At 40.8% G+C, this 27398-nt stretch overlaps 2 protein-coding genes across 5 annotated transcripts in view; one reads left to right on the top strand and one right to left on the bottom strand.

The window, feature by feature from the left end:
- The window catches only part of PCYT1B (phosphate cytidylyltransferase 1B, choline), a 48217-nt gene extending 44512 nt beyond the window's left edge, over positions 1-3705 (bottom strand). For 2 of the 3 annotated variants that reach the window (XM_071548092.1, XM_071548153.1), the window contains exons 1-3: positions 3222-3705; positions 2252-2319; positions 555-724 (exon numbers count right to left, since the gene is read on the bottom strand). In XM_071548092.1, the coding sequence (XP_071404193.1) occupies positions 555-724; positions 2252-2319; positions 3222-3286 (303 nt within the window). In that variant the 5' untranslated portion in view covers positions 3287-3705. Of the gene's footprint in view, positions 1-554; positions 725-2251; positions 2535-3221 lie in introns of all 3 variants that reach the window. The other variant, XM_071548332.1, reaches the window with a different exon arrangement.
- Positions 3706-3968: 263 nt separating this feature from the next.
- POLA1 (DNA polymerase alpha 1, catalytic subunit) overlaps positions 3969-27398 on the top strand; it is a 194401-nt gene continuing 170971 nt past the window's right edge. Inside the window, exons 1-14 of one of the 2 annotated variants that reach the window (XM_071547642.1) lie at positions 3969-4045; positions 5448-5572; positions 6557-6653; positions 7116-7196; positions 7937-8052; positions 8309-8371; positions 9821-9919; positions 11429-11624; positions 11854-12031; positions 12883-13061; positions 16601-16713; positions 17157-17273; positions 24198-24272; positions 25394-25532. In XM_071547642.1, coding sequence (XP_071403743.1) covers positions 4015-4045; positions 5448-5572; positions 6557-6653; positions 7116-7196; positions 7937-8052; positions 8309-8371; positions 9821-9919; positions 11429-11624; positions 11854-12031; positions 12883-13061; positions 16601-16713; positions 17157-17273; positions 24198-24272; positions 25394-25532 — 1609 coding nt within the window. In that variant the 5' untranslated portion in view covers positions 3969-4014. Of the gene's footprint in view, positions 4046-5447; positions 5573-6556; positions 6654-7115; positions 7197-7936; positions 8053-8308; positions 8372-9820; positions 9920-11428; positions 11625-11841; positions 12032-12882; positions 13062-16600; positions 16714-17156; positions 17274-24197; positions 24273-25393; positions 25533-27398 lie in introns of both variants that reach the window. The other variant, XM_071547558.1, reaches the window with a different exon arrangement.

Below are 27398 nucleotides of genomic sequence, written 5' to 3'. Positions count from 1 at the left end.
GTAAGGATTAAAAGTAAGATAATTAAATACTCCATGTTCATAGGAAGCACACACACAGAACATATACACTCATATCCTGAGTAACATGCACACACACAATTCTCCACAGAGTCTGTAGGTAACAACAATATAATTTTTAAGCATTTTGAGGTAAAAATAGCACAGGTGAATTTGCTACCTTGCTATAATCCATGATTTACTGGCATTGTTTTTATATCACCCCTCTTACTTTCATCAGTTTTGCATCATCAAAAAAAATACCACCTATAAGATTAATGTGTAATGTCTGAACCAGAGAGTTTTAACTCTTTGTCCCATTGCTTTTGCAGCATATCAAGCATGCCCTAGACATAAAAAGACAAAACTAATCAACACAGCAATTATTTTGTCCATTTGACTTAGTTTTGATGCTATAGTCCATTTGTACTTTCCTATATACTACTGTTCATATTACCTTGGAATTCTTGCAATGAGTTTACAGCATTTTCTGTTAATAACTTATGTATTTAGATTAAAGCTCTAATAAAGCAAAATGGATAATACATATTTGTCACCTTTTGATGAAATCCGGGAGTTTCCTGAGTTTCCTCTTCTGTGCTGTGTTTTTGGCTGCCTACCATCTTCGTTACTGCGCCTCTCTTGCACTTTTCTCTGCAGCTCTCACACTGGCCTTGAGAGAACCTTGGGGGCTCTGAACTGCACAGCAGAATTCCCACTTCTTGTACTTAAAAGAGAATTGAGCAAAGGTCATGCCAAGTTGTTCTTGTATGAATGTCCCAAGGGAGGTTAAATATCAGCTCAAAGTGATGTGCTGTGATAAAGACATTTAGCAGAGGAAGTCCTGAATCTTGCTGGGTTGTTTTTCTTTCTCAAAGCAAGTCTATCCCTTACTCCCCTCCCCATTTTTTCCCCCCTTGAAGGATTTAAATATGCTTGTTATGCTGTGCTGTGGGAAACAGATGCGTTCTTGTTATGGCCTGAGATGAAATTCAGGATTGAACTGGCATCCATGAAAAAGTCTTTTGTTCGATCTGTGCTGTCCCACAGTGGAGCTATGGCAACAACTTCTGTTTGGGAAATTAATTGTATCACTGTGTACCGGCTCAAATCACGGCATCACCTGAATGACAAACATGCCACTGTTTACAGGACAGCTGACAAGGAGTATTGTTTAACTTCAATCAAAAGCATTAAAATCCAGTCAATTAAAAAATCCAAAGCATGTGAAAGTATATGTGAAATGCAGTAAGCAGCACTCTATTCAAACTGAAGAATTTCATTATATTGTTACTTTATACATGTCTCTCTATTGTAGCTTAAAAAATTTAGTAGCTTGTGAATGTGAATCACACATGATGCTTGGTGATATGATCTTGTTTTGTGTACGTGTTTAAAAAAATTAAACCAGACAGTGGCTGTCTGTAGGTGTCAGGGTTTAACCTGACAGGTAAACTTCTCACAGCCACCCATCTGCGAGCTGGATGTGGGAGAGAATTGGGAAAAGAAAGTAAAACATGAGGGTTGAGAGAATGATCATTTAAAAGGACAGAAAAGGAAGGGAAAATGAGAAAAACAATAATTAAAATACACAAAGCAAGCAATGAACAATGCAATTGCTCACCACACTTTGACTGATGCCCAGGCAGTTCCTGAGCAGTGGCTTCTGGACAGCTTTCCCCCTAATTTATATACTAGACATGATGCCATATGATATACAATATCCCTTTGGCCAGCTGAGTTGAGCTGTCCAAGCTGTGTCCCCTCCCAGCTTCCTGTGTCCCCCAGCCTCTTCAGTGGACAGGTGGGGTGAGAAGTTGTAAGTCCTTAAGTTACTGTAAACACTGCTCAGCAACAACCAAAACATCACTGTGTTATCAGCATTATTCTTATCCTAAATCCAAAACACAGTCCTGTACCAGTCACTAGGAAGAAAATGGATTCTATCCCAGCGGAAACCAGGGTGGTGGATCAGACAGGCATTGTTCCTGTAGCTGTCAGTGTTGCCAAGGATGAGGGTTTCCTATGGCTAAGCTGGCCAAATAACCAGCTACTCTGGAGAAAGGGGGTTTTCTTCTGCCTGGGAATGGGCATTCTGACTGTTGGGATATCCAGCCTTTTTCAGCACTAGGGAGCTGACAGAGTTGCCGGGGTGGTTCTTTTGCTGCTTCCACCTAAGATCAGGTCCAGCAGTGGGATGGTGTTGTACTAGAACTGGGTACTTAAGCACGATTGGCAGGGTTTTTTCTCTTACCAATGCAAAGGAGTCCTTGTGGAGAAGGAAAATAATCTTCTGTTTGAGAACCATATGAATTCTCTCTCCTAGATAGTAGAAAACAATCATTATATATTGTATTACTACTAGTTCACACTTCAGCAACAGCGTATCAGCCATAAGGACAGAGTCCTGTGGTGACACCTGCCTTTGTATGAACTGGGAGTCAGGGCCTACATATTTTCATGAGCAGTAAATGCTTCTCCACAAAATTCTGCAAATGAAGGTGGCCTCCGGATTTTTGGGTAATGGCTGGACAACTCTGATGGTTTTGAACAAAAGATTGAGGTTAATCTGGGGTGAAACAGAACAAACCCCACCAGTTCCCCTCCATTTCTGCATGCCCAGGCAGACTGATCTCAGCACTTTCAGAGAGGACTTGTAAAGCTTCAGTTGCCTTATTGAGGACTTTAAAAACTTGAATCTATACTTGAAACAGAAATATTTCCTTTTCTGGACACAGTTCTTCCTCCTCAGCTGTAGGCTGGTGTGTAATACTCTTGGCAAATGTGAGTGCAGGTACCTCTGCAGCATCACAATGAACTGAATATACTCCACCTCCCTACCCTGACAAAGTCAGGAGTCTGCAAGGGCAGTGGATCTTTACTCAGAGCCCTCCACACACTTGGCCTCTCAAGAAATCCACTCTTAATCTATTTATTTTTCATGTCTAGCAAAGAAGGTTAAAAAAAAGGTATTTGGGAAATAGAAGGCACCTATTATAATGTATTCATAATTATATAGAAAATATATATATAACATACATGAAAAAATATATACAAACCCCTATTTTGCCACTAAGCTGGTCAACCACTACCTGTCTCTGAGTAGACTAGGGAGTAATTTACTGAAGGAGTTACTGAAACTTGTGACAGAGGATAATGCCTACTTTAAATATGCAAAAAGGAAACCATGGTGTCATGATCACTGTTCGAGCTTCAGTGGTTACCTGTCGATAGAAACCGCGTGGGAAATGCGGGTTTCCCCCAGCAGGGACCGATGTAGCGACCACATTGCTGTGGCAGGCGGTCCCTGAACCCCCCGCCGCAGCCTGGCTCCAGCTTTTGGAGGAGTGGCATCAACCACCGCCTTCTTTCCGCTCAGGGGGTGCGTTTATACATGGTTTTATACATTACATCTATACATCACGTATCTATGGCATGGCATTCGAGCACGCCTTTGCCCCAGCTGCGGCACCGAACCTGTTCAGGATATGCGGGGCCCTTGCGGCAGGTGGAGCCTCCGCTCAGATCCCGCAGACGCAACTCGCGGGATGGGATCAGCTGCTTCCTCACCGCTCCCTCGAGCCCCCTGGACCAACGAGCGCCTGAAAGCCGCGGCTACAGGGGCGGGCCTGGCCCCGCACAGCGCCCGGCCCAGGGTACGGCCGCCACCCGGCGGCGCAGGCCTCGCCCAGGAAGTGTTTCGGTCCGCCCTGCGGGTCCCTCCCCTCCCCTCCTCATGCCCCGTACCCCGTGCCCCGTGCCCCGTGCCCCGTGCCCCGGCCAGGAGGTCCCGCCCCTCCCCGTGCCCCGGGGCCCGGCCCGGAACTCCCTCTCCGTTTCCCGCGTCCCGGTCCCGGCCCGTAGATCCCAACCCGCGGCCGCGCGCGCCGGCGGGGCGGGAACGGAGTGCGCGCGGCCCCGGCCCCGCCCCCGGCTCCGCTGATTGGCTGCGGCGGCGGCGGCGGCGCGCGGGGCTCCCGTCTCGCGCCACTTTCGGGAGCCTTTGGCGCCAGCGCCATGGCCGAGAGCGGCGCCCGGGGCCGGGACGGTGAGACCCTGGGGGCGGCTGGGGCCCCTCTCCTTCCCTTCCTCCCTCCTTCCTTCCACTTTCTGTCCCTCTCCGCAGCGGCTGCTGCCGGCGGCCTGTCGGTGGCGGGCGGCGGGCGCGGCGGCGCTGGCGGCGGGGGGAGCGCGGGAGCGCGCGTGCGCGGCGGGTGGTCCTGGTGGCGCGGATGGATGGAGGGGCAGCAACCCGAGAGGGTCCCTCGTCCCCCCGTCCCGGGGAGGCTCGGCGGGGCCGCACCTGCACCGCCCGAACCGGAGGATCCTCCCCCGGCTGCCGGGGAGGGGAGGGGAGGGGAGAGGGTGTGTTACAGCCGGTGCGGGGGGCACGGCCCCGCACCCCCATGGCCCCGCTGCCCCGCGCCGGCCGAGCATCCCCCGGGATGAGGGGCCCTCCCGGGCCTGCAGCCGCGCTGGCGGTGCGCGGGGTGTCCCGGCTGCGGCTGGAAGTGCGTTTGTCCCGGAGGAGCGCGGTGCCTGACAGCAAACGCAAAGAACTGACGGAAAATGAGCGCATCGGGAATGTTACGTCTTCGCAGTTCTCCCACAGGGGGTACCAGGCAGCGGGAATGCTCCCTTGTAGCCCAGCCCTTAGCGGTACAAATCCGTACGGACTTGTCTCAGCCACACTGCCTGGGTGCAGCTCTGCCCAGTTTGATCTGTTGCCACCGGGAGGGGACTGTCCTGCCCTCTGGACACCAGGACAGCCTCGGTCTTCACGGAATACTCAGCAATCTTGTCCCTGGGCGGTTTGTTTGCTGTTCCAAGTTGAATTGAGACCATCCATTCTCTGTGGTCAGATAAATGGTTCCCCCCAAACCAAGACAGGGTAAAAGGTCAGGAGAAGTGGAGAGCACACTGCATTTTTAAGGGGAAGAAGTATAAGAGGAAATGGGATGTCAGTCCTCTGCTGTCAACAATTTCTGGTTCATCTCAATCTGACTGTGCTCTTCAACGTTGTGAAACCACCTAAAAACCCATTACTGATTTGTAGCAGTGTAGGCCTTCTCTTAAATGTGGCTGTTCCTGAGTTGTCATGGAGACATGCAAAATAAAAAGAACTGAAAATTCCAAACGAAGGAGTGAGAGGAATGCCTTTCAGATAAAGATAGATGAGATTTGAGGGGTTCCTTGGAAACAGGCAGTAGCTTCATGCTGAATGTGAACTGGCACAAAGTCTTTGATCTGCCTGTTTCTCAGGCCATGCCTTCAGTATAATTCAGAATTGGCTTATTGAGAGCCATCCATGACAGTGTGCTTTTAGCCACATAGGTCTCTATCTTGATTTTAAGTGAAACTGCAGCCATCTATTAATGTATCACTGAATACTGAGTACCAAAGATAACAGCAACTCGTTACTAAACTTAATTCTCCTTTATTAATTGCAGCTATGCATGAATCTGGAAGTTTTGCAGCATCACGTTCTAGACGTGAGAGGAAGAACAGAAGAGGCCAACAAGAAGCACTTGAACGTCTGAAAAAAGCCAAAGCTGGTGAAAAATTAAAATATGAGGTGAAAATTCCTCACCTTTTCTTCTTAATGGAAAGTGAATGTGAGCTGAGATGCTTAACCACTGTTTATAGATAAGTAAAAGCTAGAGAAAACAAAATAAGCCTTTCAGAGCAACTTTTGTGTTTTTAATGGTGTATTTTTTCAGAATGTAGCTGTAGTTGTTTTGCTGTTTTCTGGTATCATTTATTTGTTTCTGTTTTCAAGACTAAATGAGTTTTATTAACTGGTAGTCCAACATGTTGCCACTTCCTGAGAACTATGCCATAGGGAAGGACCAATTTTTAAAAATGTTACTGTGTAATTATTGTTATGATAGGAAGTATTTTTTAAACTTCAAATTATTTTAAATTTTAAATTAATTTCAGAGCTTTGCACAACTGAAATCCATTAATATTGGTATGCTTTGTTTCCACAAGGAGACCAAAATTTAAGCCTTTAACTGGTAGAACTGAAATCTGGCAGTTTAAAATTGATACTGTCCTATTGTGATGCCAGCTGTAAATGACTTCCACATTGAGGTAGATAAATGTAAAGAAATTTGAAGTCTGTACATCATTAACATGCAGATTTTCACTTGAGGCACACAGAAGCATTTTCAGCATCATGTTTGGGCACATCAAACAACCCTTCTTTTCATTGAGCTCAGCTTAGTGTTTCAGGTCCAGTCTCCATTGCTAGGATTTAACTTTTCAAAATTTTATTTTGGTGATATGAAATGAGCAATAAAGCAAGTCAGTTTCAAATGAAATCTCTGCCAGTGTTTCAGTAGATCTTGAGTTTCAGTATAGTGTGATACTTTTAAAAGTTGATAAATTCTCTTTTATCACTGCCAGAAAAGAAACTTAATGAATAACTGCTTACTAGTTATGAACAATGTGGCAGTGTAGAAAACCATGCATTTCTTGGGAACTTTTAATTTTTGGTGACCTGTATCAATAATTAATGTTAAGGAAAATGTTAATCCTTAATATACCTTAACTGTAGGTCGAGGAGTTCACAGGTGTTTATGATGAAATAGATGAGGATGAATACTCCAAGATGGTCAGAGACCGTCAGGATGATGACTGGATTGTTGATGATGGTAAGTTAAGATTCATTTGGAGAGTCATTTTGGTTATGGTATTATAACTCTTATTAGGCTGGAATTAAGTTGTACTTGGTGCATTCTTAAAATTTGTTTTAGGAGACAAGGAAAAGGCAGTTTTCTTACTGAAATTCATCTTTGCATATCTTGCTTATAGTAGCATACTGGGATGGTAATGAAAATATTTTTAATGAAGACACGTTCTTGAAATTTTTTTCCAGTTATCAGTGTTAAAATTTTCCCTCCAAAAGTCCTGTAATTGATAATTTGTAATTAAACACATAATATATTGAGTCTATTTGAAGATACAGTTGGGAGTGCTGTAGTTTTGAACACTTTTGCACTTATAACTTGTGCTCTATATTAAGGGGTAAAAGTGTCTAAATATATAAAAATTATTTAGGAATATCAGAAGACAGATTTTAAACTCTAAATTTGCAACAATTTGTTTTTCTTCAGATGGGATAGGTTATGTAGAAGATGGCAGGGAAATCTTTGATGAAGATCTGGATGATGATGCTCTTAGTTCCAATAAGAAAGGTAGGTTGAACATGCACTGTGGAATGTCTTCCAGGGGTTTTTAAATGGTGCTTAAATTGGGCAAGTTCTTGGCATCAGTATGTGATGAATATGGCTCAGTGACATGATACTTGAAGCCCTGTCATTTTATGCTTGTGGAGTTTGTTCAGCCCCCAAGATGCTGAAGATGGAGATTCACAAACAGGTCAAATCACTGTTAACCACTTCAGCACTACTGGGGCAGTTCTGCTTATGGTCTTCTGTGTTATATATATTCACTTCTAGAACAAAGGTATCCAGGAGTAGGCTTGGTTTTCAAAGCAGGTGCCTAAAAGATGCATGGTCTGTCTTGGCTGTTTAAATACTTGGATGCTTGTAAGACTCTGGGATCAGATGTCTTTCCCAACCTTTATGAGGCTGATGTTGAAAATTCAAGCCTGGTGCCAAATTCCTGGATGCTCATTTTTTTTTTTTGTGGAGATGCTTCCATGTAAAGTATCCTGGTCCTTTTTCTAAAGTATGCATTTGAGTATGGAAAGAACATCTCTGATGTGACTAGGAAAGATAGTTTGGTGATAGGGTTTTGCTGTTCTTGTGTCTACATGACAGGTGTTACAAAGCTGATCAGGCTTCCTTTCAGCCAGCAGTGTAAAGCTGGAAGAAGCAGACTACCTCAGCTCTCTATTCTTGCTTAATAACTGGACCCTTAAACACTGAGCTTTTCTGATGTAAAATTCACAATTGAATTTTTTTTCCTGTAGGAAAAGGTGGCAAAACATCTATGGCTGATAAAAAGAACTTGAAAAAGTCTGTGGTGTCAAAGCCAAATACAATCAAATCTATGTTTATAGCCAGTGCTGGGAAGAAAAACACAGATGTAAGTTTTCACATTTTTGAATTTAAATATTTCTGACTTGTTTGCAGTATTATAGTGGGAGTGGAATAAACCAAGTGCTTATTTTGCTTTTTTGTATCTAGCAAGCTATAAACTTCTATTACAGTCTCTTGTGTTTGGTGCATTTCTGAAAAAGTTGTGTGTGTGTTTTGTGGAAACCATGCAGTCATTTGCTGCTGGCCTCCTGATCAGGTTTGCATGTATAACTGAGAACTGTTTGGCTAATCTTATTTTACAGAAAACTGTGGACCTGTCAAAGGATGATTTACTAGGGGATATTCTTCAAGATCTTAATGCTGAAGTAAGTATATTAGTAAAATCTGCTAGAAATACATTCATCTCTTCATTTTTTTCCCTGTGAAATGTACCAGGAAAATACAGTTGTTTGTAAAACTAGACCATCTAAGACTGCTTTCATCCACAGCACATCTGTTTGGTATATTCCATGTATATAAGCAATCCAGCTGTTGTGTCCACCATGCAGAAGTTGCATGATTGTATTGTCTTGGTAAGGCAGAAACCACTATGACCTGATTAGAGATGGTTTATATGGGGATGGTGTAAAGCCTGTGCTAATGCAGCCTTCTGGGTTTTAGACAGCTTGGAGTGAAACAAAACTGAGCTACATCTGAATCCTGTGCACTCTCTGTGTCCCCACGCTGCAGCAGTGTAGGATATTCCCATCTGGCATGTTTGGGTTCACAGGAGGAGCTGAGGGAGGACTGTTGCAGCAGATGACGTCGCCTGAACTTCTGTCTGCCTCCTGCTTCCCACGATTTGCTACAGAGAACCAGATTAACACTTCCTTTGAGTCAGGAGTGCAGGATGACTGCTATGACAGGGTTTGGACTGTCTCTAATGAGGCTGTTCCTCGCCATTAATGACTTTTCAATGCCTTAAAAGCCCCTTTAGCAGGATTTCTTAAAACCCAAAGGATTGTTCATATGTGAAGCATGAAACTGCTGTAGTGGTGAGATACTGAGGTGAAATATGTTGTGTCATAATAATGTGGGTTTTTTCAGAACAGTAAGGGATGTAGCATGTCCCAGTGTAAAGTTCTCTTGGTTTTGTGCTCTTGTTTTTAACTCTCTGTGACATCTGACTTAGAATATCTTAGGCTGCCAAACCCTCACATCATTAAGCAAATGTGTTTTAATGCTGTCAAATTTGTGGAATATTGAATAGGCAAAGCAATGCTAATAATTACAGTATGGCATCTGTTTCCTTAAATAGTAGTTAGCTATTGATCTTTTTTGTCGTTTGTTTTCTAGAATTTCTTTTGTTATTAGATGTTGATAAATATTTGTACTTGTAAATAAGTTAAAATGTGTTTTCCTCTAGTGTAACAATGCTGAAAGAGCACTTTGGCCTTTCTTAAGGCATGTATACTCAGTGGTACTGCTTCAGCAGATGTGAGAAAAGTACCACAACTTCTTCTGCTACTTGTGTGTTGAAAGCACAATTAGCTATTGAAACTCCCACTGTTTGAAAACCCTTTCACTTATTGATGGCAGTTTTTCTCAGGCTGTTTACCCAAAAAATCAGGTGTCTGTCTTCATAGGCTGATTGCTCAGATAACTTAGTCTTTTTACATGGCTGAATTTTATATCAAGGTGTGTGTTATTTTGGTAAATGAGAAATTCCAGTGGCCCTCTTTCTCTTTAGTGGAAAGTGTTACTAACCAAGGCAAAAGAAAATGCTAAACAACACCCCTTCATTTTGTCACTTTGTCTTTTCTTTCATTATTCAGACAGTTCAACTAAGTCCACCACCAATTATAATGCTGAAAAGGAAAAGATCTGCTGGGGTACCTCTGAATCCTTTCTCTGTGCAGTCCCAAACTTCTAAGGTAAAGTGAGCGGGAAAAATAGAGTTCTCATTAAGTATTAATCTGTGTTTTTGTTGATTTGAATGCTGTTGACTTTTATTTCTTGTTCTGGAAATTAAGTTTCTCATTAGCTTCTTTAGCATTGTTGTAGCTTCATGTAGCTTTATGCATTTTTCTGCATCCCTTTTCATGTTAACACATAAACAGAATACAATTAGTTCAGTATCTTTAGCACAGTGATAGTGCCTCTATAATAGTAGGTGTATCACATGAAGCTGAGCTTCTGCTTTGTTTTTTTTTTTCCAAAGAGTAGAAAAGACCCTTGTGGGAAGGAGAGAATGGTGGGAAGTGAAATAAGCAGGAGAAGTTTGTGTGTGTGGAAAAGGATATGAAAATGATCTGCAGAAATGTATAACAAATGAAAAATTAAAGCTGTGGATACAAGTTTGGAAGATTATGGAGTAAAAGGAGGGATGAACTGTTAAGGATGGAAGGCTAGAGTTTTGTTAGGAGTTCTAGTAAAAGAGGATTTTATAGCTGGAAATACAGTGAGATATTTGGTAACAGTCTGTAGAGGGAAAATGGAGTAGTGTAGATATATTTGATTTGTGAAACCTTGTGTAATAGTGACATCGACTCTTCTGTTGAAAATCACCAGTGCTAAGTAGTTGTGTTCAAACCTAGAAGAAACTGGAAAAAAAACCAAAGGGGAAGGTTATAGTAAGAGAAGATCTTTGTCTTTATGGTGCAAAACAAGAGGTCATTTCCGTAGGAAATGCTGAGAAGGAAATTAATTCCCAGATAGGCCATTCAAGTAATAGCTTCTGTGGTCCTAGGAGGAGGAATTAGAGATGTTAGAGAACTAAACAGATGCAGAGTTGTTGTTAGTCATGATGGAGGCCTTTTCATACACATTTCCACAAAAAGAGGTCTGCAGTTGCTGCCATAGTGGTATCCTGTCTGAAGAACAAACTCAGTCAGAACTGAGGCTTGCAGAGTGTGCTAAAATGTTGAATTTCTTTGTTTTCCTCACTCTCTGTGTCTGTTGTGTGTAGAAATCCTACAGAGAAGCTCTGTCTGTAAACCCGTGGTGACCTGTAGACATCTTGAACTCGTTACTGGTACGAACAGGTGTGAACTGCTGTGCTGCCTTTCCTGGTTGTTCCAGGCTGCATCACTTCCTGACACACATTGTCTCATACTCAGTGAACACAAAGACAGGTTTTAATGTAGGATTGAAGCAGTGCTAGGTGGAAATATAATGAAAGTAGCCACAAACTTAATTAAATGTCAGCCATGACATGTTGTATACTGGTTTTAAAATTTTTGGTAGATGCACATCACAGCAGAAATGACTTTGCAGAATTTAAAGTTTCCTCTTGAGGAGTTTTAGCTATCATACTGCAAAATGTATGGAACTTTTCATCTATCCCTGGTTAGCAGTTCTGCAAATAGCAGATGCAGGAGCTTTTTTATTCTTTTTTGCTCTTATGAGGTATTTTTTTAACTGATAGCTGAATTGTTTTTCAGGTAATCACCCCTGTATCAAAGAAAGCTCCTGCTCATCTCAGAAAGGAAACTCTTCCTCCAGCTTCAATTCATCCTAAACATGCCAGTTGCACAGCAAAACCTGTCAGAGTCTCTGAAAATGAGGATGCCAAGTATGTGCAAAAACCTACACAAAATGAGGGAATAGTGAAGACAGTAGGAGAGAAAGCTACTGAAGGTATCAAAAGCAAATCAAAACCCAGTTCTGGAAACTCTTTAAATATGGTACATTAGTGTTAAAACATGTCTTAATTTATGTTACCCAGATGCTTAGAGAGCTTAAGTGTGCTATTTTGTTTGTATGTTAATAACATACTATAAGCATGAACATAATACAGTATCTATGCATGCTGCTGTAGTGTACAGTGTGTCCTTTTAATGCTTCAAACCTTTAGTTCTGTCTACAGCAGTTGCAGATGATGATCAGGGAATGATGGATTTTGATGAGGAGGACTTTGATGAACCTATGGAAGCAGAGCATGTGGAAACTATACCTGAGACAGCTGAAAGCTTGAAAAGAGACAACAAAATTGAAAAGAAAGAGACAGAGCAGCTGGAGTCAGAGAAGAAAGAGACATCTGCCTTGTAAGAATCTCTTTTTCTTTTTTTTTTCCCCACCAAAAAGGCTTTTAATATCCATAAACCTTAATTTATCTTCATATTTATCTTTGCCAAAGGGATAATTGTGATACAGGCAGAATGATACAAAATGGTTTTTTTGTAGTGACATTGAGAAGGTAACATGCTTATAGTTAGTTGTAAAATACTTGATGCTTTGGGGATTTAGCATTTCAATGCATTGAGGTGGCTCAATGTGGGTGTTGAACAGTGAACTTTGATGCTAATAAGCAAAAATGAGGAATCACTAACAATGCTTATTCAAACCAAATGTGAAGGTATCATAATATTAGTTGTAGGTAAAAGTATTGATGCTAGAAGTAATGGTGAACAGCCATGTCTTTGGAAATAGGAAAAAAGGTGCTTTGTCTTTGGAAATAGGAAAAAAGGTGCTTTGTCTTTGTTTTTTTTTACATTGTTTGGAAAATCTTGAATCATATGTTTCCATAACAGAATATTTCATACTGTAAAATACTTGAATGGTGAAAAAGACCTAAGCATTTAATGACTGAAAAGGTAGTTTTGCTGAACAAATCTGTTGTTCCTACTGAGCAACTTGTACAGATGGATGGATATATTTGTTATGTAAAGACTTGAATGACCAAGGCTGAAATACCAGAGTACCATACTTGTTTGTGAGTTTCTGTTTTTGTCCCTCAATCCTGCTTTTCAGAAGAAATCCAACTGCTGGGAATGTTGCCTGGTAGTGGAAAGACCAACAAAAGGTGTGAGAATATAAGACCGAAAAAAACAAAACAGTAGTTATAGGAAAAGCACAATTTTACTTGTTTCCTTTTTTTCTTCTGCAAAACCTGCAGAAGTTGTTCTCTCCCAGGTACCTCATGTTGGGACAGAACTGATGAGAGTGAAGCTGATCTATTAGCAGCAGAAGTTCAACTAGACCCCAATCTCCTTCCACTTGTGAATGGGGAAAATGGTGATCAAGTCTTTAAATTTTATTGGCTGGATGCTTATGAAGATCAGTACAGTCAACCAGGTAACTGCTCACTTAAATACAGACGAGGCCATTCTGATTCTTTTTGTTTAACTGGGATTTTCAGACTTGCCTAAATTCTGTCTAGGTATCCTGTGTCTCTATGCTCTATAACTTGTATAACTCATCTCTTGTTTTTCTGGACCTCTGTCCTCAGAGTGGGCTCTATGTCTGGGAACAGTAAGAATGTTGTTTCTTGGACTAATATGGTAGTGGGGAGGTAAAAGGGAGCTACTAATCCTCCTGTGTTGGTGACCCATTGGCCTTCTTAAAACTGTACACTGCAGGAGCAAACTGAGTTTGTGAATTTCTTGCTCAGTGGTGTGACAATTGAGAATGTTTTCTTGTTTCTGGAAATGACCATGAGATTAGCTCAGTTGATTAAAACTTGGTTGTAATAATGCCAAGGTCATGGGTTCAATCCCCTGTGTGGGCCACTGACTTAAGAGTTGGGCTTGATGATCCTTGTGGGTCCCTTCTAACTCAGAATAGTCTGTGAGTCTGTGAAATGTAGCTTAAAATTCAGATATATTAATAGAAAGCCTGTGCAGTAGCAGTTGCACAATTTTATACAGAGGAAAGGCATGTCTGTGAAGGGAGGATGGTGGCCTGAAAAATACAAGCTCTATATCCCCTGATTCAAACTATCTAAATCTTGGAGATTGTCTTTGGATTAACATTGCTAAGATACTTGTGCAGTTGACATGTGAATCTTAGCTCTCTTCGTCTTCAAAACTGCATCATTCTGATCTGAGCTGTGACAAAAGAATTTGGTTTCACATCTATTCTTAGCACTTCCCATCTGTCCTCTTATTTCGTCAGCAACTTTAGGATCTTGGGTTTCTAGTTTGTGCTTCATGTAGGTTTACTGGAAGGTTCTTCCATATGTTGTTGAAGGTTTTTTCGGGTGGATGCTGCAAGCATTGAGTCAGATACATTTCTTTGTTAACACCTTTTGTTGTGAGGTGGGATGCCAAACTTAAATATGAGACTGTGCTGGGCTGAACAGCTTGGTGATGGGAGTGGTAATAAACATAGATATCTTGATCAAATCAATGGCTCTAATATAAAATTGCTACTTTTAAAGATCCCACTATTGTTATTTTTGCTTTTTTTTTGTCTTAAAAGTCAGTGGTTGCTGAATGGAACATAATTATGAAAGGATTTCTGTTCCTCGCATGCAAGGAGTGTTCTTTTCTCATTATGACTTTTTCAGGATTGAATAATAAAGACTGCACCTGTTTTCAATTAGTAATGTAGAAGGGAAAATTCTGATACTGCTTTTTGTTTAACATGTTCATGATCTTTGTTTATGCCTCATTTGCTGTGATGTCAAATGCATTGCCTGAAGAGTAAATACTATAGCATAATCATAAGACTCTTTCAAACTTAATGATTTTTGAAGGCTCACTTTTCATAACTCCCTTTATGGTTTTAGGCAGAGAACTTGAGAATTGTAATCCTATTAACATTTTAAAGAAATGACGAATAAAACCTGCTCTTTTTTTCCCCCCTCTGCAAGACATTTTCCCTGTGTCTTGGCTTTGCTTACCTTCTGGTTCATTAGTAGCATGATCTTTTCATAGACATTGATTTATAAGCTTTACTCCTATTTCTTCTTTCCGTAGTCAGGCTTGCAGAGAATAGGGACCAATATATTTTCTGTTTTTTTGGTTTTACCTGAAATGTCTCCCAAACCTCTTTGACATTAGCACTGCTTTTACTCTGTGTGTGGGTGGTAGTGTGCATATCAGTGTTCAACCAGGTGATCTCTAAAGGTTCCTTCCATCCTAAATTACTGTGATTCTGTGAAATCTGGGTATTAAGACTACTTATTAGTCCATGTTAGAGTTGATTGAAGTTTGTCTTTGCAATCCAGGCAGCTTTTTACTTTGTCTTTGACTGGCTTATGTATCCTCCTTTCTACTTCACCTGCTTACATGGACCTTTCTGACATATTAACTACTCTGTGCTCTTAATATTGCCAGCTCTTCAAGCAATCAGCTACTGTTTTGTGGTCTCTTTCATAGTTTCATCTTTCTGTATGATACAAACCTATCTGAGGATTTTTTTTCTATCCCTTAACAAAAAAATAAAAGATTGCTGGGGACAAGAACTTCTTTCCTGTCACTTAGAGCTGCAATTTTAGCTCTTTCTAGATACTTCTATTCAAACTGTCTAAATCTTAGAGATTGCCTCTGTGTTAAAATTTCTTACGATACTTTGTGCAGCTGAATCTTGTATCCTTGCTCTCATCATCTTCAAAACCTCAGCATTCTCTGTCCTTGACAAAAGTAGTCTTGTTCACATCTATTCCAAGCACTCAGAAAATGATTTTTCATAGCCTGTCACTTTTAACTTTGTCATCCATCTTAGTGCATCTTCACTGATTGATCTAATGGAGTAAGAATAGTGCCTTTATGTCTGATAGACCTCATGGCAAAGATAAATTATAACTATTAACCAAGGACTTGTTTGTGCATTGTCAGACCGAGGAGAAATGCGGGTTCCAAAATCGTATATGCATGAAACAATGTTCCTGAGACAGTCTCAGTGCTGATGTTTCTGATTTCATCAGTAGTACTGTACTGTGGAAACAGTTTCTTCTGTGTAATTCCATATTATCTGGAGTTTGAATGGGCCCTGGTGAAGCCAGGGTTCTGAGTTGTACTTGGACAGTTTTTGTACTTGTAATTCACAAACTGCATGTGAAAGGCAGGTGGCTTTGTACTATGTTCTTTTAAAATCTGACATAATTTGATTAGCACTTTGCAGCATTTTGTGCTAATGCCAAGTTCTCTGGGCTCAAAGATGTACATGTACAATAATGACATGGTCCACAATGAAGTTAGTTGCCACTGGCCCTGCTCTGTATAAGATTTCTGAGTGTCTGTCTTGCTTACAACTGCTGTCTTGACATCCAGGATTTCTGGCAATACCATACATCTTTTGGTGTTCTCTTTGGTTAAAAATAGTCACTTGAAAACTTTTTACAGCTGCTCAGCTTCTAGTTGTTGTCTTCAGAAGGTATTTCTACTGATTTTGTTGGTAGTAGAGTCCTGATCTCATGGTACTGGAGTGTAGGGAAGAGGAGTTAATTGTACTGGTCTAGCTGAAGAATGAGGAATTGCAGCTGACACATTACAGGACTGATTGACAGCACAGGCATTCTGATAATCTTCAGCTTTCAGTGACATCTCTCTCCTTCTTCCCTCTCCCCAGGGATTATCAAACTAATGTAGGTAGAAATGGAATATCAGAACAGAATTTTTAGACTGTCTGTGTGGTGCCATTTTGAATTTTACAGATCAGGTGTTACTATAGCAATGGAGGTAGAAACATAAAGCATGATACAGGTGTCTATTTGTAAAACTGGAGTTTAAAACAATTTAAAATGTGCTGATACATTGGAAAGATGTGTTGTTCAAGGACCTAAGCCAGAAATGGTTGTGTTTCTATCCAAGAATACTTAACAAGGTGGTTTAAAGAACATTAGGAATGATTAAGAATTGCATATTGAATTCCTTGCCCTTTTTCTTTAGGTGTGGTGTTTTTGTTTGGCAAAGTTTGGATTGAATCTGCAAACACCTATGTCAGCTGTTGTGTGACAGTGAAAAATATTGAGAGAACTGTTTATTTACTGCCACGTGAAACAGTAAGTATGACTTTAAAGCATGTCAAACATAAGTACCTTTCATTCTGCTTATGGCAGGTTATGAGTTCCAGCAGTGTGTTTATGGGAACTGTTGAAGCCAGTGTTGTCTGATGGAGGTGGTAAAGTTAAAAACAGTATGTACATGGTATATCATGTGTGAGATGCAAAGCAGAGCATTGTGGCTCTCCCTGGCCACATCTAACAACTGCAGACAAATTGTCACCTTTAGACTTGCTGTTTAGCAAGTAAGGTCTTCTTGCAATGTTATTAGAAAACTGTGCTTTTTAAACATTCTGTTGCAAAGACAGTTTTCTAAATCTGGGGGTTCTTGGCTGATTGCATTGTAGTTTTTCCTTAAAGAAGAGATACATGATTCACAATAGCAAAGCAAAGTTCAGCTGATTGGTCGTGTCTGCTGGTAAAATCTGACTTCTGTTTTTGAGGAAATCGACCTGTCTACTGGCAGAGAGACAGAGACTCCGGTGACTATAATGAGTGTTTTCAAGGAATTTAATGACACCATTTCACCAAAGTATAAGATCATGAAGTTCAAGTCCAAGGTTGGTTTACAAGCATCTTATTTGGTTATTTTCTGTTGTTCTGGTTTGTAAGGTGGGAAGGGTGTTGAAACACTGTCCAGTGAGGGAGGTTGTGCTGAAATGCAACTATGTAACTCCTGACTTGTGTAACTGTACCTGCTTGTGAAAGCCATCCCAGTGTCTTCCCAAATATCTGTACTCCTTTAAGAACAGTAAATGTGCAACATGACTGTTCCAACAGATGTTTAGACCTAATGCTTTTGAAAATACTAATTTGTTACCTTCTTAAAAACTGGGTTGAATATCAGACTGTCTTGCTGAGCTGTTTTTGAGAATGAAGAACAGATAAAAGTGCTGATCCCTAAAGCCTCATGGTGTCAGGTCATTGCTGTAAGAGTTTAAAATGAAAGATTGTGTTGTCCAGCAGATGATTCAGTACACTGAGATTAGACTGTCTTTGCATTTCATCAAATGTCTCACTGAAGTTTATCTCTTGGCATGTCTCATCCTTCCTCTCACCCTTGGTGATTTATCTTTTTAGAGTGCATCCTGTTCAGAGCAGGGATTGTCATAGTGTGGCTGTGCAGGCAGGAACAAGTTGTGAGGGCTGTCATTCAGTTTTGGAAGTTAAGCTGTTCTGGGCTTAAAGTTTCAGGCAGTACTCTTAACAATATTATTTTGCTGTGCTCTGTTTGCCCAACATATCCTTAAAATAGCATTGGAAGAACAAAATATTGCTATAATAGAAACTTTGCACATACATTAATATAATACTTGTCATAACCCTGTAGGAAAAAAGCTGATGTTGCTGACTGTGTTGCAGATTTGGACTGAATTAGTTTGATAGTGTGAGAAAGCTTTATTGTCCATTTCCAGAGAGCATTTGTCTTTTAGGGGGCAGGGCAAAGGTGGGACACTTGGGTGGGGAAAGGTGGCTAACACAAATTAGGGGAAAAGATCAGAGAGTGCTCATAAACTTTTCTGTTTCTTGAAATGACATGTCATAAAGCTGATTTTCATTAGTAGTAACTTTTCCCAGCCTGGCAGTGTTGTGACTTCATAGAATTCGTCCTTGAATAGTTGATGAGGAAATGAGATGGCAAGTAAAAATTCAGAAATTTAACAATATATAAATAAAAGAAGGAAAATAAAAACAAGTTTGTATGGTAATTCAGATTTGAAAGACCCTCAGGAGGTCATCTAACCCAAAGCTAGAAGAATTCTGAAGTTTAAGTCATTAAAGAGAAAATGTGAGCAGTGTTTCTCAAATAGCAAAATGATGCAAGACGTGACATCTTTTCAACAAATAGTAGCTTAATGTGTTATATACAGAATTCAAGGAAAAATGTGACATTCATATTTCATGAAACCTTTTCTTTGTGCCAGCTTATTTCCTCTTCAAAATTGTGATGTAAATTTAGCCTTTTCAGTTTTCTCTGTTATTTCTCCTGTATAATTATTGTAACTTAGTTACATGTGGGTTTGGAAAAGAATAAATTTAACAATAGATACGGAAAACAAGTTTTTGATAGCTTACTGTTCAAAGATTCTTTCAGGAATGAGGGAGAAACTCAAAGAAAAACAGTTTCTCATTAAAAGAGAGAATGCCAACACTTGTACTCCAGAAATGGAAGGAAAGGTCTCTGAAAAGATGCAGATCTCGTGACAGAATCTTAGGAAACCTCCATCTATTCCATGGTGTGCTGAGGAAGAATAATGTGAATTAGGTAATAAGAGTAATATAGTGTAACCTTCAAAGATGGCTTTTAAAAATCAAGGTCGACCTGTCAAATTTTTACTCAGCTTACGTGGAGGTCAGGGTAAAAGACCCAGCAGTCTTGTCTGGGTATGTGACTACAGTGCTGCTGGGGTCCTTGGGTGTAACACAGGAGTGATCCCTGGCAGGAATAGGGAGGTAGAAGCACTAACACACTATTTGGATTTTCCCTCGAGTATTATAACACTTGGTCACTTTTATGAGGAAATAAACTCAAAAGTCTGCAGTTACAGACGGTGGTAATTAGAAGGATGAGACAAAAGGAGAATCTGTTATGCCAAAGAGAACTATGAAAGAGCTTTGATTTTTTTTTTTAAGCTAGTAAAGTGAAGAATAATGATAAGACCTGTTTGCTCTCTAAATCATGAAAAGGAGATAAGCAGCAAAAAAGGTTTTTATGGGACAATTTTAGCAAAAAATGAAATTTGTAGTTTTTAATTCATGAATGAATTAGGCAGGATAGCTGGGAGTGCAGAGATGCTCTGAAATAATGTACCAGAATTGTTTCTGAACAGTTTCTGGCTCTTCACTAAACTGAATTTTACTAAGAGGATAAAAGCTATCTAGCTTTATTTTGCTTGTGTAATTTTCTGCTAATTTTAGTACTTACTGCCTTCTGTAAGGGTTTAATGAGAACTGGAGCTAGGAGAAAGTTATGGTACTAGTAATACAGGGGATAAGAGAAAAGACAGGATAGTAGAGCAGGACTGTGGGTGGAGTTTTTGGAGGATTATTCAAGGAAGGTGTTACAGTAACTCAGATATTCCAGATTACACAAATTGACTGTGAAGAAGTGGCACCAAATCTGTCCAGGTTTACATCTCTGCAGCAGAGAGGCTTTGTGCTCTCTACAAGGTAATTGTGGAAGTAGTGGGTTTGTCCCATTACTGTGCCCTCCTTTTCTTCTGTTCCTCTTTGAGATACCTGAATTTCCCTGGTTATATACCTTATTAATTTGTTTTTCATAAGGAGGCATCATCTTTCATTCCAGTTATACCGACCAGAGATGATGTGTTGTTACACAGTCCCTGCATATGTTTCCACAGGGATGTGCAGGGTTCTTGAATTGAAATGATTTGTGGCACTGACCTAAATGAATACTGCAAAAAGTGATCTCTACACAGCTGTGTGTGTGTGTGGTAAAGAGCTAATGTACTTTAGAAGAGCTCCCTTCCTCTGTGATGTGCAGTGAGTGCTTCACTACTGTGTTCTTAAGGGTTGGTGTCTTGAAAAATTTAAAAAAAACTAATGGCCATGTTGCTCAGCTGAAGGGAGCACTCATGAGTATTCTGAGTAACATGAAGTCTCAGTTTTTACTTAATGCTGTGAAACTGAGAAACTACTTTTCTTCCATCGTTAGCTGGAAGCAGGAAAGGCTACTAACATACCTGTCATGCAACCAGCGTTCTTTTGTTCAGAATACCCGTTTTTGTGATGATGCAGAGAGAACCAATATTTGTACACTGAGACAAGTTGTTCTCTGTGCATCTTGGCCTTGCCAGCACCCAACTCTGTCCCTGTGAACAGATACACTTGAGCCCCTATCATTTCCTCCTGCACCTGCTGCTAATTGTAGCTTCAATGGGTTGCACTGCTGCCAAGTTAGCAAGTCTTCACAAATCAATTTGAAAGCAGCCTTACTCCACTTAGGAACTTAGCAGCTAATCACTGCTGCTCGTTTCTGCTCTCTGAAGGGCCACTTGAAGGGCAGATTACTCTGCAGCAAAGCATTCATTCACTGCAGTTATGACCAGACGCTCGTGTAATTGAGCTGAGCTCTGTGGAATAACGCAGATGAATCACTGCAGCAGACTATTTTTATACTATGTTCAGCTCCTTTGCAACAGGAGCTTGTTTAAAGCCAGAGAGGTTTGGGGATTTTCTTAAATATAAAAAAGAGTAGAGGGGCACCAGTGATAGGTGCTAAGAGCAATACATTGCCATCTCTTATGTTGCAGATCTGGTCTGCTCCTTGCATGAGGTGCTGCTTTGGCTCAGCAGTTCAGATGTACATTTACATGCTAAATCTGCAGTGCTGATCTGGCTTCGTAGTGGTGCTCTTGTACCAAGTTATGTTACACTTCTGCTTCCATGTAACTGGTGATGCCATGTAGTTTCTGGATTTGCCTGCTTCCTATTTATAGCAGAGGGCCCTCTCCTCCCCAGACTTTGCAGCCTTACAACTAAAGCAGCACTGGTGGTAACAAGCCCGACTGCTCCTTGTAGTGCCCTCAGGGAGCTACTGCTGATGCAATTAATTTGATGGGAAAAACACCAACCATCCAACCCCTGAAACAAATAACTTGAAGTCTGCTTAAGTGTGCATGTGTTTGTTAATTTGTAAATTTTATTTCCATTTGTGGTTTCTTTAGTGGTATATTATGCTGAGTGTTGTGTATAAAGTGCAGAATGTAGTACATTGTCCAGTGAATAATGGGATTTTTAATTTAAAGTAGTAAAGTAATGTGCGAGCATAGTCGTGGTATGTAACATAATTATATCAATAATATGTAACAGTGGTGCAGATGGTTTGTAAAGTGTTAAAGGAGAGAGTATACATATGACAGGGTAGGGCATGGCATTTCAGCAGGTGCCATGGCATTGTGGCACAGGGTACTGTAACTGTTTGGAAAATGAAGGTAGTTATTCTTAGAAACTGACAAGCTGTGCACATTGTGAAAAGTCATTATTGTTCTTGAAGAAAGCAGAAGTGATACTTAACTTTCAGTAAAGTTGTACTGAACTGCTTTAACTGTCTTTGTTAGAGATACATAAACAAACTTGACTACTTTCTAGTAAAACCCAAGTCACTGAAAATGGAAAATACGATAGTGCCACAGAAATTATTGTGCTCTAAGTGTGTAACGAAGTAACCAGTTGTCAAATGGTTGGGAAATCATCTCTCTTGAGTTCCTCTCTGAAGTGCTGGTACACTAAAACGTGCAGCATAAAGGGGGAGGAGCTGTGTGCAGTTACAGGGGTACAGTCTGATTGGCATCACAGACGTGGTGGGATAGGATGTGGTTAAGACAAGCTGGGATGGCAAGGAGAAGGAGTCCCTTTTGTTGTCAGAACAATGGGAATTGCTTGGAGAAGCCTTGCCTGAAGGAAGGTGAAGTGCTGCTCAGGAGCTTGTGGTCAGGATTGTGTGTGTGTGGCTCAGCTTCTTTTGGAAGGGCTGTCCCCACGTGGGTGTGCCCTTCCAGCCTGCACAGTGGATTTTAGGTGAGGCTCAGCGTGCGCAGAACTGGCCCCACCGTTTCAGTCCTGAGGTTCATCTGCCACGGCCGAGCGAGCTTGGACGGTGCCAGTGAAGTCCTCAGGACTAGAACCTACAGCACCCGGCATTTCCCAGGAGGTCTCCCATCCAAGTACTAATCCAGGGCTGACCCTGCTGAGCTTCTGAGATCTGATGGGATTGGATGTCAGGGAGGCATTTAACTGCCTGGTCAGGATTAAAGGACAGACTAATGGAGATGACATCATGGTGGAGAAAGGAAAGCCAAAGCCCACCTGGAATTGAATCTAGTGACGGAGACAAAGAGCAGCAGGAAAGGGGAAAGGCTTCTATAGGTACGGGCAGACTAGGAAAGAGGTGCTTCTGAAAGGGATAGGAGATGTGGTGATAGGTCATTGAAAAGCCAAGATACTCAATGTCTTCTTTACTTTATTGCTAAGTCCAGCCTTTAGCAGTCCCTGACTTCAAGAGACCAGAAGGGAAGCCTGAAGCAAAGAAGACTTGTCCTTGATGTAGAGGAATCAGATTAGGGCACATTTAAACAAATTGGACTGGTAGAGGCACATGGCACCTGATGGGATGCACCCATGAGTGTGGAGGGTGCTGGCCAGTGTCAGAAGGTGTGTGGGAGTGTTCAGTGTGGATTTACAACAGGGAAATCATGTTTCACCAAGCTGGTAGCCTTCTGTGAACAGGTGGACTGGCTTGGTGGACAAGGAGAGAGCAGTGGCTGTTGTTCTTGACTTTAGCTTTCAATGCTGTCTGCCATAGCATCCTCACAGACTAACTGGTGAAATGTGGGCTAGGTGACTGGACATGGGGTGGACTGAAAACCAGCTGTACTGCTGGGCTCAAAGTGTTGTGGCCAGTTGCACAAAGTCCAGGTGGGGCCCAGTCCCTAGTGGTGCACCCCAAGGGTTGATACCGGATCCAGTCCTGCTTAGCATCTATATTAGTGATTTGGATGATGGCAGAGCACACATTCAGCAAGTCTGCAGACAGTACAAAACAAGGAGAAGTAATTGCTAGATTATATAAATGTGCTGCCTTTCAAAGGTTGTTTGACATTCCTAATGATCTACAGGAATCCCATCAAGTTCAAAAATGGGGGAAAAGTCCTGTAGCAGGACTGGAAAAACCTCAGGCAGCAGTAGGTGTTGGTGGCTGAATGGCTGGAAGGCAGCTTTGGAGGGAAGGATGTGTTGATCTTGGTAGATGTGAGGCTGGACAAGGGCCAGCAATGTCCTCTTGTGGCAGAGATGGTCTGGGGCACTCTGGGCATGAGTAAAGTTGACTCTGTCAGAGTCTTGTTGGTGCCCAGTGGAGGACAAAAGCTGTGAGTACCACTTGAAATACATGAAATTCATCAGAACGTAAATCACTGCTTTACTGTAAGGGAGATCAATCACTGGCACAGGTTGCCCACAGAGACTGAGGAGTCTCCATCCCTGGGGATATTCCAAAGCTGTCTGGAGAGAGCCCTGAGCAACCTGCTGTGATTCAACCAGCTCTGAACAGGAATCTGGACTAGATAATTTCTGGAGATCCCTTTCTATCTCAGCTGTTTTGTGATTCTGTGGGGATCTGCAGCCACCAGTTCTCATGATGTCTGAAATCTGTGAATTTAAAGAATGTTCCTGAATTTCTTTAGCTACTGTGTTTTTTGTTTTGTAGTGGCTAGTATACTGGTTAGTCAATCCTGTAGAAACTCTTTATGCTAAGAAAATATAACAAGATCAAATACAGGATCTAAAATATTCTTACTATCTTCAGCTAGTTATAATGAGTTGCAGAATTGGTCATACATGATCAAGCCCATGCTATTTTGAATGTATGTTTTGGCTGGGCTTTATTTCTTTAACTTTCCTTTTGGACAGAAAGAATTTTCATTTGCGAAATACTGAAAATATAATATCTTTGTTTTATATAGAAAGTGGAAAAATACTACGCTTTTGAGATTCCAGATGTGCCAGCAAAATCTGAATACTTAGAAGTTAAATATTCGGTGAGTATAATTAATCTGACAAAATACTGTAACTTGCTTTCCTACCTAATTAAGAATTTAATGATTTTACTAAATAAAAAAAGTTGTGGGATTTGATCTATAGTAGGTAGTGACTATCCCTCTTCAGCAGTGTGCATTTAGTTGCTTGTTACCTTGTAATAATAACAACACAAAAAAAGAGGTTAATACCTAAGCCTATACCTTCTTTTTGCTGTCCTTTATATGCCACTTAGTCCTTAACAAAGCAGTTCATTACCAGATAACCTATAACCTGGTGATTTACTGGTGTTCACTCTAGTTATGTAAATAAAACTTGAGGGGAAAAAGAAGTCTTCCTACAACTACTGCCATTTCCACCATGTTCTCCCCCATTTATACTTTGCTTATTGTTTTTTCCACAATCTGTATTTCCAATTTTCCTATTTTATTTTCTGTCACCTGTTGATGTACAGAATGTAGCAAATAACTCTGGTTGTATGGCTCTTGCAAATAGCAGCTGGGTGAGAGAGACTTTTGTTAAGACCTGTAAAAGTGAGCAACAAAGATGGAAAAACATTCCCATGAGAACATCAGTAGCTATTCTTCGTTAACAAAATTACTTGTTTTGATTTCAAATGTGAGAGACTCAGCGGTCTTAAACCTGTTGGGTTAGTTGCTGGGACAATGCCTTTTTAAACCATTTTTTGTACTGGTTTTAGGTACAAAAGCAGCATCCCATAAAGATTTCCTAGCGCTCTCAAATTCTTCTTTAGCTGTGCAGGATCATGTCATCCAGTCACTGTGTGTCAGACAAGATTAAAGCTGTAAATGTCCAAGCTGACAACGTGAGCAGTGTCTGTATTAAACTGGTCATTGAACATGGTTGTAAGTCTTGGCTGATATTCCCAGTGTGGATGAAGAACTTGAGTGTGTTTCTTCATTTCTGTCCTGATTTTAAAGTCGAGCCTATAGTGTAATTTCTTCAATTCCTGTATGCTATTATGGACTAAGGCTTTACTTGTGTGAAATGAAACTGATTTTAGGTATTGTGTAGTTTTGTTAAGGTCCTGTCTCAGTGTGCTGTGTCAACCTTGAAGACTTCTGTGGCATGAAATGACTCACTGTTCTCTGTTACTTGTTAGGCTGAACACCCTCGGCTTCCCCAGGATCTGAAAGGACAAACATTTTCACATGTATTTGGAACTAACACCTCTAGCCTGGAGCTTCTCTTGATGAGTCAAAAGATCAAAGGACCATGCTGGCTGGAAATAAAAAATCCACGTATGGTGGTTTGCATGTGAAATATTTGGTTGCTGGAAAACATAGAGATGAGGGGGAGGAGGAGGAAATTCAAACTTTTTTGAGGAATTATCATTTTGTATATTTCCCTTGTGTTTTATTGGTTTAACTTTCATTCAGGACAAACTGGAAGTTATTCTTCCTTTTTTTGAGTAACAACTATCCATATAAAGTCGTGCACTGTACAGATGAGATTGTAACTTTACATGGTAGTCAGAGGGACCTGTGCAGTGCCTAGCAGGTGCTCTTTGGTGCATGCCCTAATACCACATATACCAAGCTTAGCTCTTCCCTCTTGATAACTTAAGATTGCAGGGGTTTTTTCTGCAAATGTGTCTTTTTAAGAACAAACTGCTGCTGGATGGCTTTTTTCTTTGTGTCTTAGAGTTGTTTGGTTTTCTTTTGACACTTGGAAAAGTTTGTGGTGTGTAGCTCTCTTAGTTTCAAATGCTTTCTGCCTAATGAGTGGCATGCACCACTTACATATGCCACTTGATTTTGGCTTGGTTAGAGCTCTTTATTCAATGTGTGCTGCATGTTCCCAAGAACACAGGGATATTTGTCATACTGGACAAAATCTACATCTGTTACTGCAATTTCCTTGGGGCACTTCCAGTGCAGAATTGACCATGTGAACTCTTGACACCAGGAGGATTCTCCATTTCTGCAGTTTGCTCAGTCACTGACAAAGCTGATGCCACTAAGGATTTGGAGCTGGAATGGAGAAGACAAGTGCCTGACTGCCAAAAGATGGATTAGCTGGGATGGGTTTTCCACCCAACACTGACAGGCATCAATGTACTTCCTGGCACTGATTGTAAAGGCCTAAGGGTGGTTTGTCATCTACACTCTTTGCCCAAGAATTGACCTTGTATTTCTTTGTTTTCCTTCTTCACATGAAAAGAATCCAGAGCTGTTCTGTTCCTCATATCCAGTATGCTAAAAGTTAGGGAAATGATAACCAGTGGTTCAGACAACATTTAGTTTTAATTAATGCTGATGTGTCTTATCTCCCCTCACAATAACTTTGCCTGAGCTCAGATTCTGATTCCATATCAGAGCCAAATGGCAGTCTGAGACAGCTCTTTTTTTTCCACTCCTGCATTTGTTAGAACCTTCAGGTTCTGGAGTATTTGTATTTTGGTATCAGAATTACTCATTTCAGAACTGTCCTGTCCACTCTGTTGAAAACTGTTAACCTGCTTAATTATATTGATGCAAATTTCTGTCAGTGCACTGGATTTTGTGCTCCAAAGCTGGGTTGTTGCTTTTGTTTGTTTTCTTTGCTTGTTTTTAAGTTCTGTGGGTTTTTGGGGAGGAGAGTATCTAGCTTATCAGAAGGTTCTTGCTTTCTTGTGTGGCTTCCCTTACACATTCTCATACAGGATAAGAAGTATACCTGGAAAGTTTAGAATGAGCAAGTCCCAAACCATTTGAAAAGACTTGTACAACTTCTTCAAAACCTGTCATCACTATTCATTATGAAGCTGTCTTTGCAGCTGAGCATCAGTGCTAGGTGGCACCAGAGCTTTTCTAGAGCCTTTTCTCCTATCTTGCACACCACTGTCAGTAAAAAACCAAGCATGTACCCCCAATATATAGATATTCATTTATAGATTGCACACATGTACTACTGTGCTAATATAGTATGTACATGATGAAATAAACACAAAAATAGGAGTTAAAAAGGTTGAGTTATATCAAAGTATTTTATTCATTAATGATAGTATTTTCTTACTACACCCTAGTGGATTGTCTTATGCACCCCACTTTGGAGACCACTGCTTTACAGAGTGCTAGTTGAAGCTCTGGGTGTTAAGATATTGGAGATCAAACTGAAAAGGTCTT

This window comes from Pithys albifrons, chromosome 1 (assembly GCF_047495875.1).
Source record: "Pithys albifrons albifrons isolate INPA30051 chromosome 1, PitAlb_v1, whole genome shotgun sequence".
In the NCBI taxonomy this organism is placed as follows: Eukaryota; Metazoa; Chordata; class Aves; order Passeriformes; family Thamnophilidae; genus Pithys; species Pithys albifrons.
This window is presented reverse-complemented; position numbering and strand designations above follow the sequence as displayed.